Source organism: Podarcis tiliguerta (genome assembly GCF_965153285.1).
Source record: "Podarcis tiliguerta genome assembly, chromosome: 3".
In the NCBI taxonomy this organism is placed as follows: Eukaryota; Metazoa; Chordata; class Lepidosauria; order Squamata; family Lacertidae; genus Podarcis; species Podarcis tiliguerta.
In genome coordinates, this window is record NC_139536.1 from 165,939 (window position 1) to 183,418 (window position 17,480).

The following is a 17,480-nucleotide window of genomic DNA, read 5'->3' on the forward strand; positions in this document are numbered from 1 at the left end:
GCCGAAGGGAAAACCCGGCCGGGAAGCGGGCCTGGGAAGCGGGGCCGGGACGGGCCCGCCCGAGAGAGGCTGTCCCCGAGGAGGCTCGCCGGGCGCCCACGAGGCCCCTTCCTCCGCCGAAGCCCCGCGGGGTCTCGCCCATCCCGGGCTCCGGATCCCTTCAGGGGACGGCCGGGCGGCCTCACCGCCGTTGCCTGGCAACCAGTTGCCCCTGCGGACTCGATGGCGTCTCCGCTTCCCGTCATTCCCCGCGGCCGCCGCTCTGCCCGCGGACCTCGCTGCGCTCGCCGAGCGCTTTCCGCTCCCTCACTTCCGGCGGCGGCTCTGTCGCCTCAGCTTCCGGCGCTCGTTGTTCCGCGCGGTGGCGGCGGCGGCGGCGGCGACTCTCTGGTGCCCGTTTCCGGTTCCGCCTGCCGGTCTCCTTCCCTCGCTCGGTTCCTTTCGGCGCCCTTCCTTCTCCCGGCCTCCCTTCCTTCTCCGGCCCGGCGGGGCCCGCGCCTGCCCGAAGCCATGGGGGCCTACCTGTCGCAGCCCAGCACCGCCAAGAGCTCCGGGGACGGCGCCGGGGACGGGCCTCGCCCGCTGCGCTTCGGCTTCAGCGCCATGCAGGGCTGGCGGGTCTCCATGGAGGTGCGCGAGGGGGCGGGGACCGGGGCGGAGGGAGGGAGGGGCGGGGAGGGAGCGGGCCGGAGACCCCGGGCAGCGCCTCCCGCTCACGGCCGCGGCCGCTTCTCTTTCAGGACGCCCACAACTGCATCCCGGACCTGGACGGCGAGACCGCGATGTTCTCCGTCTACGACGGCCATGGAGGTGAGCGGGGCCCCTGGGCTCGGGGGGCCCGACGGGAGCCCCGAGGCGGCGGCGGGGGGGCGGGGTCCTCCCCCCACCGGGAGTCTCTTGGCGCCCCTCCCTGCTCTGGACCGGCCACTCGGGGTCCCTCTGCCTTGATCCCAAGGGCCATCTGGTCCGAGCCCCTGCAATGCAGGGGTCCGGGGGGGCTGCAGCCTCCTCTGACGGTCCCCCCTCTCCTTTGCTCCAGGGGAAGAGGTCGCTCTGTACTGTGCCAAGTACCTCCCAGAAATCATCAAGGACCAGAAAGCATACAAAGAGGGCAAGCTGCAAAAGGTAAGGGGCAGAGGGCCTTTCTCCAAGGAGCCGCTTCCCCCTCACCAGGCTTGGGAGCTCAGGGCCAAAACAGGAAGCCCTTCGCAGTACGTGGGGGCACAGGTCTTCTTGCCAGGTTCCAGCCACGATCTGTGCAGGGTGGGGAGCTTAGCGCCCAAAGCTGAGCCCTGGGGAAATGTTGCAAAGGGACGTTAGCACAGCCCTTTCTTGCGGCTCTGAAGCTAAATGGGGCCTCGCACTGGCCCCTTTTCAACAGGGTGTCATGGCCAGTTGCTGCAACTTGGATTGGGGGACTGTGATCCTTCTTGGAATTGTAGAATTGGAAGGGACCCCCAAAGGCCATCCAGTCCAACCCTCAACAATGCAGGAATCACAACGAAAGATGTGGCCATCCAACCTTCCTTGAAAATCTCCAGTGAAGGAAAGTCTGCCTCCTTAGAGAGCCAGTGTGGTGTAGTGGTTAAGAGCGGTAGTCTTGCAATCTGGGGAACCGGGTTCGCGTCTCCGCTCCTCCACCTGCAGCTGCTGGGTGACCTTGGGCCAGTCACACTTCTCTGAAGTCTCTCAGCCCCACTCACCTCACAGAGTGTTTGTTGGGGGGGGAGGAAGGGAAAGGAGAATGTTAGCCGCTTTGAGACTCCTTAAAAGGAGTGAAAGGCGGGATATCAAATCCAAACTCCTCTTCTTCTTCTTCCTTCCGGCAGATTCTGTTCCACAATCAAACATTTCTTACGCTTCTTCTTCTTCTTCTTCTTCTTCTTCTTATTATTATTATTATTATTTATACCCTGCCCATCTGGCTGGGTTTTCCCAGCCACTCTTGGCGGCTCCCAACAGCAGAAAAATCTTCCTAAGGTTTGGACAGAATCTCCTTCCTTGTCATTTGAATCCGTTGGCTTGGATCCTGCTCTCTGGAGCAGCAGCAGAAAACAAGCTTGCTCCATCTCTCACAGGACAGCCCTTCTGGTATTTAAAGTGGCTCTCAAGTTACCTTTGCATTTCCTCTTCTGCAGGCTAAACATCCCCAACTCCATCAGTCATTCCTCAGAAGGCCCTTGATTTTCGCATCTTTATTTCCCTGAATGTGAAGTTACATGGTCAAGTAACTGTTAGAAGAAGAATTCTTAGGGTGCTTCATTTCTGAGACCTTCAGGGGTTGCTTGGTTATTTCTAACAGGCCTCCAGAGAATGGCAGAATTGCTTTGCCCAATTGTCTCTTGTTTCCTCACTGGCTAGCTCGATGGCTTTAGGAAGCTCCCAAGCCGGGTTCAGCCTCCCCACCCCCAATTAGAGCTAAGGCTGGAACTTGAAGTGGCCATGGTTCTGAGCTGAACCAAGTCTGTCCACAGGACTCCATATTACCAAGAGACTCAGGCGCAGGACAGAAGGCCCTCCTGTTTCGCTTGGTTAGCTGTTCTGGTGCAGTGTTGGGTTGCCCCACTTGCAGGGGTTTGAGAGCACCGCTGGGACTGACGCCCTTTCTGTGCTGCTGTAGGCTCTTGAGGATGCCTTTCTGGCAATCGATGCTAAGCTGACAACTGAGGAGGTGATCAAGGAGCTGTCGCTGATGGCAGGTCGACCCCGAGATGATGGGGATGAGAAGGAGGAAAAGGTGGCTGATGAAGATGATGGTGAGCAACAGAGGAGTGTCCCCGGGGACAGAACTGAATCAGAACCAGAGGGGGCGGGGGGGGGCAAAGGATTCTCTTAGCTTTGTCCCGAAGAGACGTTTCTCCACTGGGAGAGGCAGAGTGAGATTAGGATTGCACCACAAGAATGGGGAGACTTGGCTGGGGCTAATAGCCTGATTTGGCTTCCTTGAGAGGCTGCAGTTGTCCAGAGTCATGGGCAAAGCAGCGCTGGTTTATTGTAGGGGGTGGGCTTGAGGGGTATGAAAAGCTCTGTATGTTCAGAGCAACCAGGTGAAGGTGGGTGTTATGGGGTTCCAAGGGACTCTGATGGAGGGGCTGGGAGAACAGCTCCTTCTTTCTAGTGTAGGTTGCCTGGGCAGGATCCAGCAGAGTGGATTTCTGCTTGCACAACAAAAATCTTCTCTCCCTGCATGTTCTTCTCAAAATGAGAACCTAGAACGGGAATTTTAGAGGCAACATACGGAGAGGAAGTCCTTGCAGTAGCAGAGATGCTTGGCTGGATCCTGCCCTGGGCCTGGAAGCCATTTTCCTCCTGAATGGCACTACTGGGCCAGGGAACAGTGACCCTGACCCCCCCCCATTTCCTTTCTCTCTGTCCCCGTTCAGTGGACAACGAGGAGGCTGCCTTGCTGCACGAGGAGGCCACCATGACCATTGAGGAGCTGCTCACGCGCTATGGCCAAAACTGCGTCAAGGGCAAGTTGGGGACCCCCAGCAAAGACCCGGCCCAGGAAGAGGCGCAGAAAGGGCGGAGCCTGAATGGGGAGGTGGACACAGAGGAGCTCCTGAGGCACCGCCAGGAGGAGGAGGAGGCAGCCAACGGCCAGGCATGCCCCAAGTCCTCCAGCGCCTGCCCTGGCCCAGACGTGGCTGGCGGGGGGGATGCTGCCGCTCCTTCCCAGAAAAAGGCTGCGGAGGGAGGGGCAGCCTCCAGCACAGGCGAAGCAGAACCGTCCTGCTCCTCCGCAAGCAAGGCCCAGCGGGGGGCCAAGTCCAAGTTCTTTGAGGACAGTGAGGAGGAGGAAGAGGAGGAGGAAGAAGAAGAGGAGGAGGAAGAGGAAGAAGATGACAGCGAGGTATCCAATGCGGGTGGGCTGGTGGGAAAACCAGGCATCATTGTCCCGCAGGCCCCTTTGCTGCACTCCGCTTCAGCCTTAGAAATCGGGCAGCTGCGTTTTGCGACTGGCGCAGAGCCAATTGTGACCACACGGAGCTCTCTGGATGCCAGGCTGGTCTTATTTTGGATTGTTTTATTTGATGTTTTAATGTGTTGTAAACCGCTTTACGATTGGTTCTTTCAAGTACAAAGCGGTATAGAAATGAAATCATAGAATTGTAAAGTTGGAAGGGAACACGAGACTCATGAGTAATAACACAGTCATACCTTGGATCTTGAATGTCCTGGAACTCAGACATTTTGGCTCTCGAATGCCGCAAACCCAGAAGTGATTGTTCCGGTTTGCGAACGTTCTTTTGGAACCCTAACATCTGACGGGGCTTCCACAGCTTCTAATTGGCTGCAGGAGATTTCTGCAGCCAATCAGAAGCTGTGATTTGGTTTTTGAATGTCGAACGGACTTCTGGAATGGATTCCGTTCGACTTCCAAGGTACGACTGTAATTTTAAAAACATAATTATTCTAAAAACCCCAGTGCGTAGACATTCTACTGTGGTGACCATAATCCAGGCTTTAGTTGCCATTTGGTAATCAGACTATATGGCGCTATGATCTAAACCACTGAGCCTCTTGGGCTTGCCATTTGGAAGGTTGGCAGTTTGAATCCGTGCAATGGTGTGAGCTCCCGTTGCTCTATCCCAGCTCCTGCCAACCCAGCAGTTCGAAAGCACGCCAGTGCCAGCAGATAAATAGGTACTGCTGCACCCGGAAGGTAAACGGCCTTTCCGTGCGCTGCTCTGGTTTCCATCACGGGGTCCCACTGCACCAGAAGCAGTTTAGTCATGCTGGCCACATGATCCGGAAAGCTGTCTGCGGACAAACCCCGGCTCCCTCAGCCACACCCATCATCGCCTTTGACTGGACTTCATTGTCCAGGGGTCCTTTACTTTATTAGATTATATATAAGAGATTCCAAAAGTGCTCACTTCCTTTCTTGGGGGTGGGTGGGTTTGTGTTTCAACCAGGAGTGCAGTGAGGATGAGGATGGTTACAGCAGCGAGGAGGCAGAAAACGAGGACGAAGACGACACCGAGGAAGCTGAGGAGGATGAGGATGAAGACATGATGCTCCCAGGCATGGAAGGCAAGGAGAAGGTCAGTCAGTGCCTGGGCAGGAGGAGGGGGTCTCTGAGGAGGAAGAGTTGTGCTCTGAGTCTCCCTCGCTAGCCCAGAGGGGCCCTGGGGGCCTCAGGCCAGGCCTGCCTTGCGCCTGCTGAGCCCTGCCCTCTTGGTCTGTAGCCCGGCTCCGACAGCGGCACGACGGCGGTGGTGGCGCTTATCCGGGGCAAGCAGCTGATTGTGGCCAACGCCGGAGACTCTCGCTGCGTCGTGTCGGAGGGCGGCAAAGCCGTGGACATGTCCTACGACCACAAGCCGGAGGACGAGGTGGAGCTGGCCAGGATAAAGAACGCTGGTGGGAAAGTGACCATGGACGGCCGGGTGAATGGGGGCCTGAACCTCTCCAGAGCCATTGGTGAGCGGTTCAGCAGGCTGCCAGGCAGCCACTTCCTCTCTGCCCAGCGACCCTCCTTCCCCTGACCTGGAAGGCCCATAGCTCCATCGTGGAGCCCTTTGCTCTGAGGGGCAGGCGAGGTCAAGGTTTGAATGGGAGGAAGAGGGCCTGTTCCCCCCCCCCCCACTACTTAGAATAATAGAATCTATCTAAGAGTTGGAAAGGACCCCCTAAGGCCATCCAGTCCAACCCCCTGCAATGCAGGAATCTCAGCGCAAGCATCCATGGCCGGTGGCAACCCATCCTCTCCTTAGAAACCTCCAAGAAAAGCCAGTTCACTACCTTCTGAGGGAGCCTGTTCCGCTGCTGGGCGCCTGTTGCCCTTGGAAAGTTCTTGCGGAAGGAGAAAGACCAGCCCAAAGGCTCCACTCCCCCTCCTTGGAGCCCCCTCAGCTATTTCTCTCCTCTGCAGGCGACCACTTCTACAAGCGCAACAAGAACCTTCCCCCAGAGGAGCAGATGATCTCTGCGCTGCCGGACATCAAGGTGCTGACAATCAACGAGGACCACGACTTCATGGTCATTGCCTGCGACGGCATCTGGTAGGTGTCCGAGGGAGGGCTGGGGGGGGGGAGCCGCTGCCCTTGTTGCTGCCGCTGGGCTTCCTCTCTCAGCTCACTGGGGGCAGCTCACACGGGATCCCGGATTGGGCTGCATTGGTCCGAGAGCAGCCTGGCCTGCGCCTGCTGACCTTCCTTCTCGTTGCGTCCGCCTCTGCCCAGGAATGTCATGAGCAGCCAGGAGGTGGTGGACTTTGTCCAGTCCAAGATCACCCAGAAGCAGGAGAATGGAGAACTTCGATCCCTTTCGTCCATAGTAGAAGAGGTGAGTGGCAGGCCTTACAAGCCATTTCAGCTCCCCCTTCCACGCTGTTGGGGTCAGGCAATGTCAAGAGGCAGGGGTGCAAAAATTATTAGGTATTGTGAATTTGTATCACAACAAAAGGACCACAGCAGGAGGACCAGAATTCTGGGTTGGGGCAGCTCAACCCAAACGCAGGGCCCTTGGCAGGGGCTGGGCTCCGGTAGTGCCAGCAAGCAGGAAATCCCACCCAGCTGGCTGTGTGAGGGGGCGCAGGGGAAGAAGACCAGGCCTGCACCCAAGCTTGTCTGAGCCCCAGAGCGGGGGTCTTTTCCATGAGACACCCCACCATGATGCCATTGCCTAACCTGCAATGCATACAGACGGACATGGTTGTTTTGCCCATTAAGTCTGCAGTTGGCTGAGAGGCATGGGGTGTTCTTGGCATGGCAGCGTATGCCTGGCACATCCCTGGCTGGCGTCCCCTCTGAGGCCCAGGGCAAGTGTACCTCTGCATGGGCCTGAACCAGGTTTTGGGACCTCTGGGCCCAGCTGGGGGTGCCTGCCTGCCTACCTTCAGGGCTGTTGTGCATGCCTTTCCATCTCTCTGCCCAAAGAAGCACCTACCTCCTCCACCCATTTGAGGAGAGGTGCCCTTGTTCCCAGCGCCAGGCTGCCTACACATCTCCTGCCAGCCGCACACCCAATGCCAGCTGGTTGCCTTGAGCATCCTTGACGCAGCTGCTGCTCCTGGCCAGGCCCTGCGAGACACAGCTGGCACATTGAGGTGACGCTGGGCCTCCCCCCCCCCCCTCTCTCTCTGCCAGCTCCTGGACCGCTGCCTGGCTCCGGACACGTCTGGTGACGGGACCGGCTGCGACAACATGACCTGCATCATCATCTCCTTCAAGCCTCGCCCCACCCCGGGGCCCCCGGCCGAAGGCGGCAAACGGAAACTGGAGAAGGAAGAGGAGGAGGAGGAGAGCGGCAGTGGCAGCACAGGGGGGGCAGCGGCAGAGGCGGCCCCCTCGGCCCCCACGGAAGAGAGCTGCAGCAAGAAGGCCAGGCAGGACTAGCAGCGCCCGCGTTGGGCTGGGAATCGCCTGAGCTCGCCCTGGACTCTTGTTTTCTAAGCGACGCTGAACTCTTGGTGCCAGAGTTAGGCCTTTTTTAGCCTTAGGGAGGCCCAGTTTGTCTGTGTCATTTGGAGGAGGGGGTTCCCGGGGGTCCCACTTGCTGTTCTTGGCAACCATTCCGAAGAGGGAATGGCGGGGGAGGTCCAGGGCCCCGAAGGCGGCCCCCCCACTCCCCCCATCCCCCCCGCAGCGTCTCTCCAAGTGGTTGTTGCCATTTCCGTGCCTGTGATGTTTCTGTTGGAGGGAAGCAGTTTTTCATTGTCGAGGTTTCTCAGCTGCCCCCTATTTAAGGCCTCTCGGGTTTTTTTTATTTGTGGGATTGGCGCCCACCCCCCTTCCCATGTTGGTCGCCAAGCCTCACTATCTTTCAACTGAGATTTTTCAAACTAAAATCCCAAAAACTGAAGAGTGGCTGTAGTGTCCTTTTGTGGGGTGCAGGGAACTGAGCCTTCCATGCGACGGAAGGAGTCCGTGTTCCCTCCCTGCTCCTTGCTCAGGGGATGCTCATCAAATTTGCAGATATCACCGAACTGGGAGGGGTAGCTAACCCTAACCCTAACCTTAGCAAATTGGATAACTGGGCCCAAATTAACAAAATGAATTTCAATAGGGACAAATTTTGGGTTCTGCACTCAGGCAGGAAGAACCAGATACATAAATATAGGATGGAGGACACCTAGCTTACACGGGGAAAGGTTTTTGGAGTCTTGGTGGACCACAAGCTTAACCTGAGGCAACAGTGTGATACAGCAGCAAAAAAGGCTAATGCTATATGAGGCTGCATCCACAGAGTCTAGTGTCCAGATCAAGGGAAGTCATAGTCCCACTCTATTTCGCCTTGGTCAGACCACACTTGGAATACTGTGTTCAGTTCTGGGCACCACAATTTAAGGAGGATGTTAACAAGCTGGAACATGTGCAGAGGAGAGTGACCAAGATGATGATGATGATTTATTGAATTTATATACCACCCTCGGGTCTCAGGGCAGTTCTGATCAAGGTTCTGGAAACCAAGCCCTGTGAGGAAAGGTTGAGGGAGCTGGAGATGTTTCGCCTGGAAGAGAGGAGACAGAGAGGCGATATGAGAGCCACCATCTCAAGGGCTGTCATATGGAAGATGCATCAAGCTTGTTTTCTCCTGCTTTGGGGGTAGGACTCGAACCCATGGCTTCAAGTTTCAGGAAAGGAGATTCAGACACGGCATACAGAAAATCTTTCTGACAGTAAGAGATGTTCAACAGTGGAATGGTCTCCCTCGGGAGGTGGTGGACTTTCCTTCCTGGGAGGTTTCTAAGCAGAGGTTGGATGGACACCTGTCATGGATGCTTTAGTTGAGATTCCTGCATTGCAGGGGGCTGGACTAGATGAGCCTTGAGGATCCCATCCAGCTTTACAAATCTGTGATTAACGGCTTGGTTCATTCCAGACACTTCTCTCCTTCCCCCGCCGTGAAACAGCTTATAATCATTGAATTGTAGAGGTAGAACGGACCCCCTGCAATGCCGGAGTCACAGCTGATGGCCGGTCACCCAACCTCTGCTGAAAAGCCTCCCGAAAAGAGCTTTCCCAGTTGGTCTGCTTGCAAAAGGGGCTCCCAGATCCTGCTCCTGCTTGCCTGGTGGCCATTCAACCAAGGGGGGCACTTGGCTCTCACCAGGGCCAGAGAGACGGCTGGGGGCTGTGCGAACCCCCAGATGATCCCAGGGCTGTGAGTGAGGTAGCGAGAAGGCTGGATCCTCTCCCCCTGCCCTCCAGCTGATCCCCAGAGCCCTCTCCTTTGCAGTGGGGTCCTTTGGCAGGTACATCCTGAGCTTTTGAGGTGCCTGCCTGGCCCAGCCCAACGGGGATGAAGGAGGGGGGTGTGGATCTGTTCCCCCAAGCTGCACCAATCTCTGGCCTGGCCTGGTCCTCTGCAGCCCCATTCACCCTGCGTCTGGATGATGAACCAGCTGAGCACTCGTCAGGAAACAGGGCTGCCCCGCTGCTCCCTGGCTGCCTAGGCTGTGGCTGGAGGTCCCAGGCGCAATCCCTGCTGGCGTCTCTGGAAATATCATAGAATGTCTACAACTCTGGAGAGCTGCTGCCAGTTGGTGTAGACAGTCCCAAGCAGGAGGGAGCAATGGTCTGGCTGGGCATTGGGCAGCTTCCTCTGCCAGTTCCACAGTTCAAGCCCTCATGGCCCCTTGGCTCACCTGACTTGAGAGAGAGACCCCAGACCCTGGTCTGGTCCCCAAGAGCACAGCTGGGCCGTGTAAACATAAGACAAGCCCTTCTGGATCAAGGCCAAGACCCATCGAGAGCAGCCCCTCGTTCTCACAGAGACCAACCAGGGGCAAGCAGGACCTGAGCACCAGAGCCGTCTCCCCTCCTGGGGTTTCCAAAAAGGGGTTCCAAAGCATTGCTGCCTCCAACCCTGAGGCAGGGCAGAGCCATCCTGGCTGGGAGCCATGGAGAGCCTTTCCCTCCTCCATTAAGTGGTCTAAGCCTCTTTCAAAGCCGTTTAAGGCTAAGCCATCTAGGCACCTAAGCACAGCTTCTCTCTGGCAGGGGTTCTGCACTTTGCCCACAACACAGGGCCCAGTCTCCTCTGAACGATCCCTGCCTCTTGGGGTCCTTTCCAACTCTACACTCGTATTATTCCTCCTCCTGCACAGTCAGCTCCAAATCGTCTTTCTTGCTCAAGATGTGGCTGGAGAAACCCAGCCAGATGGGCGGGGTATTAGTATTATTATCATTATCACCCTCCTCCTCCTCCTCCAAAGGTGCCTTTTCATGACTCAAATGACAGCTACTGTCCCCCCCGCGACTCAGTCCTCTCCACCCTGACTGACCAGCTCCCCCCCAGCTGTGCTCTGCAGGGTCCTCGAGGGGAGGGGGGCGCAGGCTTCTTCGGGGTCGGGTCCCTGGAGAGGGGCGGCGCTGCTCCCTCGCCCCTTGGGGAGGAAAGAGGAGGCCGGCTTCTCTGTGAGCTGCAAATTTATTGCCTCAAAGCACCAAAGTCCAGAGCCTGAAGTCGTTGACGGGTGAGGGGGGGGGCACAAGTGCAGAAGGTGCGCAGGCAGGCAGGCAGGCAGGGGGGCGTTGGGTGGATGGGGGGCATCTGCGCTGGCCAGTCCGGTGGGGGCGGCGGGCGAGTCCGCCTTTGCAGCAGCAGGCAGGCGGCGACCTGGCCGCGCGCGGCTCTCCGGGGAAGCGGCGTCACTCCGTCGTCACTCCGGCCAAACTGCAGCCGTCGCTGGTGTAGGTGAGCGAATCCGTGGAGAAGCTTTGGCCCGACGCGGCGCTGCAGAGGCTGTGCTCGTGGGCGGCAGGAGGCTCCGTCTCCACCTCCACCGCCACCTCCATCCTGTTCTGCCCGTCCCTGCGCGGGGCAGAGACCTGTGTCACTAGCAGTAGTGGCGTAAAAAGAGCCGGGCATAATTGTATAATGATTACACTTCTATCCCACGTTTCCCCTCTAAGGCGCTCAAGGTGGCTCAGATGGTTCTCCCCGCCGCATTTTATATCCAGAACAACCCTGTGAGGGAGCTGGGGCCCAGCGCTCTAGCCACTAGACCGCACTGCCCCCTGGACTGACCTGCGGGAAGTGGCCTGGGCTGCTTCTTCGTTCCACGGGCTCTCCGGGCCCTTCGGGCAGGACTCCTCCAGCTGCCCGCTGCTCCGGCTGGGCAGGAAGGGGGCAGCCATGGCAGCGGCGGCGGCGGCGGCAGAAGAGCCCCCTCCCTCAGCCCCCATCGGCGTGGGCAGCGCAGCCAGCAGCTCGTTCACTGCAACAGGCAGAGGGAGGGAGAGAGGTGACGGTCGGCTGATTTATATGGCACCTTAAATCAAAAGTTCTCCGGCTGGCTTTAGTAATGGCACTACAGCAAAAGCAGCAGATAAATGCGCAACCAAATGAAAATGCTCCTAGCCCGGTTGGCACCTGCAGGCAAACGCCCGGCCCGGGGAGGGCGGAGAGGACTCAGGGCGTCAAGGATGACCGGCAGAGGGTCTCTTCCCCAAAAGCCCCGTCTATACCGCAGCCCCGCTACCGACCGAGAGCTCTCCGCCCACCCGGTTAGGACGGAGCCTTGGCGGAGGGAGAGGGGCTTCCGGGCCAGGCCGCCCAGGACTCACGTACGTTTGGCGAGGTTCTCCAGCTCGACGGCGCTGAGCTCCCCGGCCTTCCTGCGGGCGCCTCCGCAGCCCCAGCGGTTTCGGCACAGCGAGAGCACCACGACCCCGTAGACGTAGGTGAGCATCAGGGGCACCCCGACGCCTGCGGGCAGAGAGGCTGGCGTGAGGCGCGGCCCAGCAGCAGCCGGTCCAGGAGCCGAGAAAGCCGCCTCCGTCGAGCTCCAGGCAAGGCGTCTCTCCCAGCCCCGCCTGGACCCGGGACCGGCTGCATGCAAGGCAGCTCCTCTAAGAAAATGAAGCAAGATTCTAGTCCTGATGGGTCTAACAAGAAGAAGAGCAGCTGCATTCAGTAGCTCCATACCCTGTAAACTGACTGGCAGCAGCACCTGCTCTCCAGGGTGCCGGGTGGGGGATTCTCAGCCCTTCCTGGAGACTGAGCCCTCCGGGACCTTCTGGTTGCGAGGCGGGTGCTCTGCCCACTGAGCAGCAGCGCCCTCTGCGCCCCCTGGTGACCCTTACCCACAGTGACGGCGGTGATGACGGGAGACACGAAGAGAGAGAGCAGGATGCTGCTGGCGACCGACAGGCACTGCTGGCAGCCGGAGAGCTTGCTCTTGCGCCCGTGGCTCAGCACCTGGCGGAGAGAGGAGGCGGCGGCGGAGGGGCAGTGGGTCTCCTCGCTCGGGGCCCCTTCAGGCCGGCGCAGCAGGACGGGGACCCTCGCCCAACCTCCGGGGAGCCGCGGCCCCCTTACCTTCTTGCCCATGTAGATGGGGATGCCCAGCGTGATGACGGGCACGGCGATCCCCGCCACCAGCGAGATCACCATCGGGGCGCCCAGCACCATCCCCAGCTGCCACAGGACCTTCCGCGTGCGCGACCAGCGCTTCTTCCCCCAAAAGGTGCAGCCGGAAGGACTGAGGAGGAGGAGGAGGGGGGGACAAGGGGGGAGTCAGCAAGGGGGTGTCGAAGAGCACCCCCAGGAGCACCAGAGCGCCTCTTCTAGGGGGCCCCCACCACCAGCTCCCCATTTCGCTTTCGGGGGCTCCGTCCAACTCGACACTTCTATGAGTCTATGAATTTTGCAAACCTCTCCCAGATCCCTTTGAAGATTGGAGGGGAAAGGATCTTTGACAGGTGGGGCAGCCCAACTCACCTGCCCGTCACGTGACATCCTAATGACTGCCATGTGATTGACAGGCGCCCATCCACCTGCCTTATTTTCTCTTCCCTCCCTCCTGATAATCCTCCCGCCCCTCCAGAACATCTTTTGCTCCGGCGGGACTTCGTGGTCACCCTTGGCTGCCTTTCATAGAATCACGGAGCTGTTGAATTCTAAAGGGCTCCCCGGGGTCATCCAGTCCAACCAGCTGCAATGCAGGCGTCGCATCCAAAGCATCCCTGCTCGGTTGGGAAACTGTTGCCCACCGAGCTGATTATTTTCTTTGGGTTTAGGTTGCATTCCGTCCTGTCATTTTTGCAGGAGAGAGGGAGGGAATATTTCACTGTATAAAAAATGATAAAAAGGTAAAGGACCCCTGGACGGTTAAGTCCAGTCAAATTCGACTCTGGGGTGCGGCGCTCCTTCCCGCTTTCAGGCCCAGGGAGCCGGTCTTTGTCCGCAGACGTTTTTCCCGGCCATGGGCCAGCAGGACCAACCTGCTTCCCTACAAACGCCCAGGGAGGCGCGTGCAAACCCAGCCGAGCTCCCTTCCTCCCTTCTGCGTCCGCTTCGACGGGGCTTCCTTCGACGGGGCTTCTGCAGGCTCGGAGGGGCCAAGCCTGGTCCTGCCGCCCTTTCCTTCGGCCGCCCCCCGCCCCTTCCCGCCCCCCAGTCGCACCTGAGGAAGTGGACGTCGGTGATCTCGCGCAGGCAGAGCCAGCAGAAGAGGCAGCCGCAGATGGTGCAGTTCATGCGGTTGCAGCTGCCGTCGTCCACCTTCATGATGAGCGCCCCGCAGCGCGGACAGACCTTGATGGCCTCCTTGTCTGCGGGGAGGGAGGCGGCAGGTCGGAGCCGGGACCTTCTCCGGCCCGGGGGCGAGGGGAGAGAGAGGGTCGGGGGCCAGGCCAGAGAGAGGGGCGTCTAGGCGGGGACAGGGCTCCCCGAAGCCCCCTGCCCCTTCCCACTGTGGGGGGCTGCTGGGGGCTGCCGGCGTCCCACTCCCCCCTCGAGAAGGGGGCTGCACTCACCCTGCGCGGCCCCCGCCGCCGCCGCCGCCCCGGCCTCCTCCTTCCGGATCAGCTGCAGGGAGAGCTCCATGGCGCCCAGGGGCGCTTGCTGGCTCCATTCTCGCCAGGCCTGCTCGCACGAGGCGTCGGGGTGCCAGGGCTGCCGGCAGTGGAAGCAGAACTCGGTGCGACAGTCCGGGCGGGCGCAGACCAGGCGCGGACACTCGGCGCAGCCGTAGGCGATGACCGCGTAGCTGCAAGCAGAGGCGCTTTTAGAGAAAGGGGAGCCCGACAGACGCGCCCCCAAGTCCGCCCCTGCTGGGAGGGAGAGGGGGGCTCAGAATGGGAGGCCGGCCTCCCTCTTCCTGGCCCTCCCCGCACAGATTTGCCCTTTACTGAGACCGGGCTCTCGCCTAACCAGATGGTGGGCCTTTCCTGACACGGCAGAGGAGCGGGAAACAGCGAGTTCCACCCCCCCACCCCCCAAGGAAGGCCTCCTGAGACGGCTGGCCGGAGCCGCTGCCTGCTGCAGTCTGGGGGCCCCGATTCTGCAGCCGGGAATAACCAAACTCTGGTCTCTGTCCTCCAGGCCGACCGGGGGGGGGGGGGGGCTCGCGGCCAGCTCTGCTTCTGATGTGCCCGGACGGTCTTCCTTCCTGAGACCCTTAGATCTTAATACTTCCACAATTCAATTCAGAACTCCACGTGTTTCATCTTAATTGACGGGAAATGTGTGAGGTACTGCGCGGGGAGGGAGCGGGATAACTTTTCTGTTTTCAGCTTCGCAGTTCTATCCTGGGAACAGGCTGAGCTGCCCTTCGGCGGAGTCCGAGCCCCCAGCGGCCTCCCCGGCCAACCCTTCCTCCTCTCGGCTTGCAGGTTCTCTGCAAGGCGAAGCAGGAAGCGCAGCTCCTCCTCACCTCACTCCCGGGCCCAGGGGAGCTGAAGGAGGCTTGGGCATGGGCGTAGCCAAGGGGGGCAGCTCCCCCCCCCCCATACCAAGTAAAACAAAAGAAATACTTAACTGAACAATCACGTTTGTTCTGCCCCCTCTAAGAAAAGTTCTGATCTCCCTAAACCAAGTCCTGCCCGCCTATGGAGGGGGTGTCGCAGCATCGTCAGGAGGGGAAACAAAGTGAGCCGACTTGGGGGGCGCGGGGGGGGGCTGGACAGACGACCCGCAGGTGCCTTGAGCTCTGCAGGGGCGCCTTCCCGGCATCCAGGGGTCAAGGATTGGACGCAAGGATTGGACCCTGCTCTTTCTGGGGGTCTCCCTGGGAAGAACCAGCCGAGCGGCCTTGAGCGCCCTCTGGTGGGAGGCAAGCGCACAACCGGTCACAAAGCAACCTCCTCAGCCGCCGCTTCTGGCGAGGCAGCTCTGGGCGGCCCCACCAGCTCCCTCCCTCTCTCTGGGGGTCAGGCAGGGGAGGGTCTCCCAGGGCCGTCGGGGATTGGCCACCGGGCCCTTGGGCGCGCCAAGCCGGTCCTTTCCTGGAGCAATCGGGCCCTGATCCCACCCCCTCCGCCCCACCCCGCGCCGGCCCAGCGCACCTGCAGTCCGGGGCTGGGCACCAGCGCGTTCCCGGGTCGGCGACGAGCAGGCGGCGGAGCAGGTACTCCTCGTACTTGTCGCGCAAGGCGGGCTCCGGGCGCAGCAGCTGGTGCACCTCGGCGGGCTGGAGCGGGGCCGGGCAGTGCGGACAGGCCACCGGCACGCGGCTCTCGCTGATCTCCAGGCGCAGGTACTGCTGCAGGCAGGTGAGGCAGGACAGGTGCGCGCACGACGAGAGCTCCGGGAAGGCCGCCGCGGGCTGGGGCAGCAGGCACAAAGGGCACTCGCGCAAGCCCCCCGGCGCCTCGTCCTCCGCAGGCGGCGCTGGGGTGGACGGGGCCCCCGCGGACGCCGCCTCGGCCGCGCTCAGCGCCTCCTCCGGCTCCGGCGTCGCCGCGGGCTGCCCTCCGAAGAGGCCCGAGGCGCCCCGGGAGGGAGGCCCCGCCGGCGGCCGCTTCATGCTGCTGCTGCCGGGCGAGGCTGCTGCTGCCCCCGAGACTCAGGCCCGCGGGCTGTCCGGGCGGCGGAGGGGCGCCCCGGGGCCCGGCTCTTCCCCATCCCCGCCAGCGCCCTCATAGGGGCCGGCTCATCGCCTGCAGCTCGCGCGTCCCCGTCCACTCCGGCTCCGAGCGCCCTGCGGGGGAAGGCAGCGAGCGCAAGCCGAGCCCGAGCGCCCCGCCAAACCGCTCGGCTAGGACGGCGGCGGCCGTGCCAAGGTCTCCCGGGGAGGAGAGGACTCCGCTCTGGCAGGTCCGGCTTCCCTCGGGCCTCTGGTCCTCGGAACCGGCAGGGCTCCGGGGTCCCCGCCGCCGCCTTACCGGCCTCGGTCTGCTCGGCGCTCAGCTGAGCATCCCCGCAGCTCCAGCGCCGCCGCCGCACAGCATCTTGGGAAGGTGCCCCCCCCCCCCGTCCCCGAGAAAGCCCCGCAGTGACGGCTGCACCGGGAGACGCCGCTTGGCCGCAAGGACGGGAGCGCAGAAGGGAGCGAGCGGGGCGCCCGGGAGACGGAGCCTTGGTCACCAGGGCCGGCGCAGGGCGAGGTCCGTGGCTCCCGGCTGGCATGCAACGGTGGCCGCGGGCGGGCGGGCCGTGGGACCGCTCCTGGTCGGGGTGCTGCCTGGAACCGAGAGGCGGCCGCGCCTTTAAAACGGGGACCGGCTGAAAAGGCCCCCACGGAAGGCCGGTGAGAGGAGCCTCGCGAGGCCTCCCCGCCAGCGCCGCCCTTCCCACGGGAGCCGCATGGAGCCACCATGGAAAGGAGCAGTCCACCCCCGAGGAGCCGCTGGGACGATGGCAGCGCTGGGTTTCCCTGGCCCGCTTCTGAGCTGCTTCTCTGTCCCCTGCTGGAAACACAGCACTGGGGGTGGCGGGGATTGCCGCATCCACCTGCAGGCCTCCTCGGGCTCTTCCAAAGGCGGGGAGAGGACTCGGGGCCCCACACCCAGGACTTGGGGTCCTTAGTGAAAAGGCCTTTTAGGGGAGCACCATTTTCCATGCAAGATGCATGGCCAGCAGCCCCGGGAAGCGACTCCCTGCTGCAGCCCCTCCTGAAGCGGCAGCAACTAAGGAGAGCCCTGAGGCAAGCTCTGTCCCACAGCTCCGACCACTGGGCAGTTCCCCCTCGTGGTCAGCCAAAGCCGGCTTCCCTGCCCGCCCGCCCCGGCTGCCTCTATTTTATGTATTCAGCTGGAGTCGGTTGGGGGGGGAGCTGGGCATGTGTGGCAGCAGAAAACTGGTTTATTTTCAAGCCTTTGAGTCCCATCCGGATGGACAACCGAGATGCCTCTTCCTTTCTCCCCCCCAAGGTTGATGTAAGAAATTCCCTTAAGAATCAGTGGCGAGACCCGGGATGCCTTAATCAGTGTGTGATGGGGCATCACCTCAGAAGCAAAGCAGCCTCCAAGAAGGGAGTGTGCGAAGACCCCATTCTTCTGGGGCCCCTTTCATCCCCAAAGGTTCCCTTGGGTGCAGCTGCTGCTGCTGTTCCTCCTCCCTGCCTACCAGGCTCCACCTGCAGCCACTTGACTTCAGTAGAGGACAGGGCAAACAGCCCTTCCTTCACCCTTGGGCAGCAGTGAGGGATCACTGTCTTACTCACATCAAAGTCTTGCCAGGATTCAACACATGAAGTGATGAGAATCAGGCAGGCAGGAATCCTTAAACATTACAAATTCCCACTGTCCAGTTGAGAGTGGAGATTGCTTTCTGAAGAAGAGCAAAGAAACATCTTTCCCCAT

General features: G+C 60.8%; 2 protein-coding genes across 2 annotated transcripts; one reads left to right on the forward strand and one right to left on the reverse strand.

The window, feature by feature from the left end:
- The first annotated feature begins 306 nt into the window (after nucleotides 1-306).
- Nucleotides 307-7,809, forward strand: PPM1G (protein phosphatase, Mg2+/Mn2+ dependent 1G). Its single transcript, XM_083432725.1, has 10 exons — nucleotides 307-630; nucleotides 741-810; nucleotides 1,040-1,125; nucleotides 2,621-2,756; nucleotides 3,384-3,853; nucleotides 4,920-5,048; nucleotides 5,193-5,427; nucleotides 5,879-6,008; nucleotides 6,189-6,291; nucleotides 7,095-7,809. Exons 1-10 carry the CDS (start codon nucleotides 511-513, stop codon nucleotides 7,341-7,343), a joined length of 1,728 nt encoding a protein of 575 aa, XP_083288851.1. The 5' UTR covers nucleotides 307-510; the 3' UTR covers nucleotides 7,344-7,809.
- A 2,557-nt stretch (nucleotides 7,810-10,366) lies between these two features.
- LOC310673731 (E3 ubiquitin-protein ligase RNF19B-like) lies at nucleotides 10,367-15,703 on the reverse strand (the record flags this gene model as incomplete). The annotated part of the gene is made up of 8 exons (XM_083432322.1): nucleotides 10,367-10,764; nucleotides 10,981-11,170; nucleotides 11,524-11,661; nucleotides 12,039-12,153; nucleotides 12,274-12,436; nucleotides 13,361-13,508; nucleotides 13,713-13,945; nucleotides 15,243-15,703. 8 exons carry the CDS (start codon nucleotides 15,701-15,703, stop codon nucleotides 10,602-10,604), a joined length of 1,611 nt encoding a protein of 536 aa, XP_083288448.1. The 3' UTR covers nucleotides 10,367-10,601.
- Nucleotides 15,704-17,480: the final 1,777 nt, after the last annotated feature.

Bases quoted from the DNA above. Each gene is read 5' to 3' on its own strand.
- PPM1G (XM_083432725.1), top strand. From the start codon at position 511: ATGGGGGCCTACCTGTCGCAGCCCAGCACCGCCAAGAGCTCCGGGGAC. The intron at 631-740 runs GTGCGCGAGGGG...CTTCTCTTTCAG, and splicing joins GCTGGCGGGTCTCCATGGAG to GACGCCCACAACTGCATCCC. The intron at 5,049-5,192 runs GTCAGTCAGTGC...CTTGGTCTGTAG, and splicing joins GCATGGAAGGCAAGGAGAAG to CCCGGCTCCGACAGCGGCAC.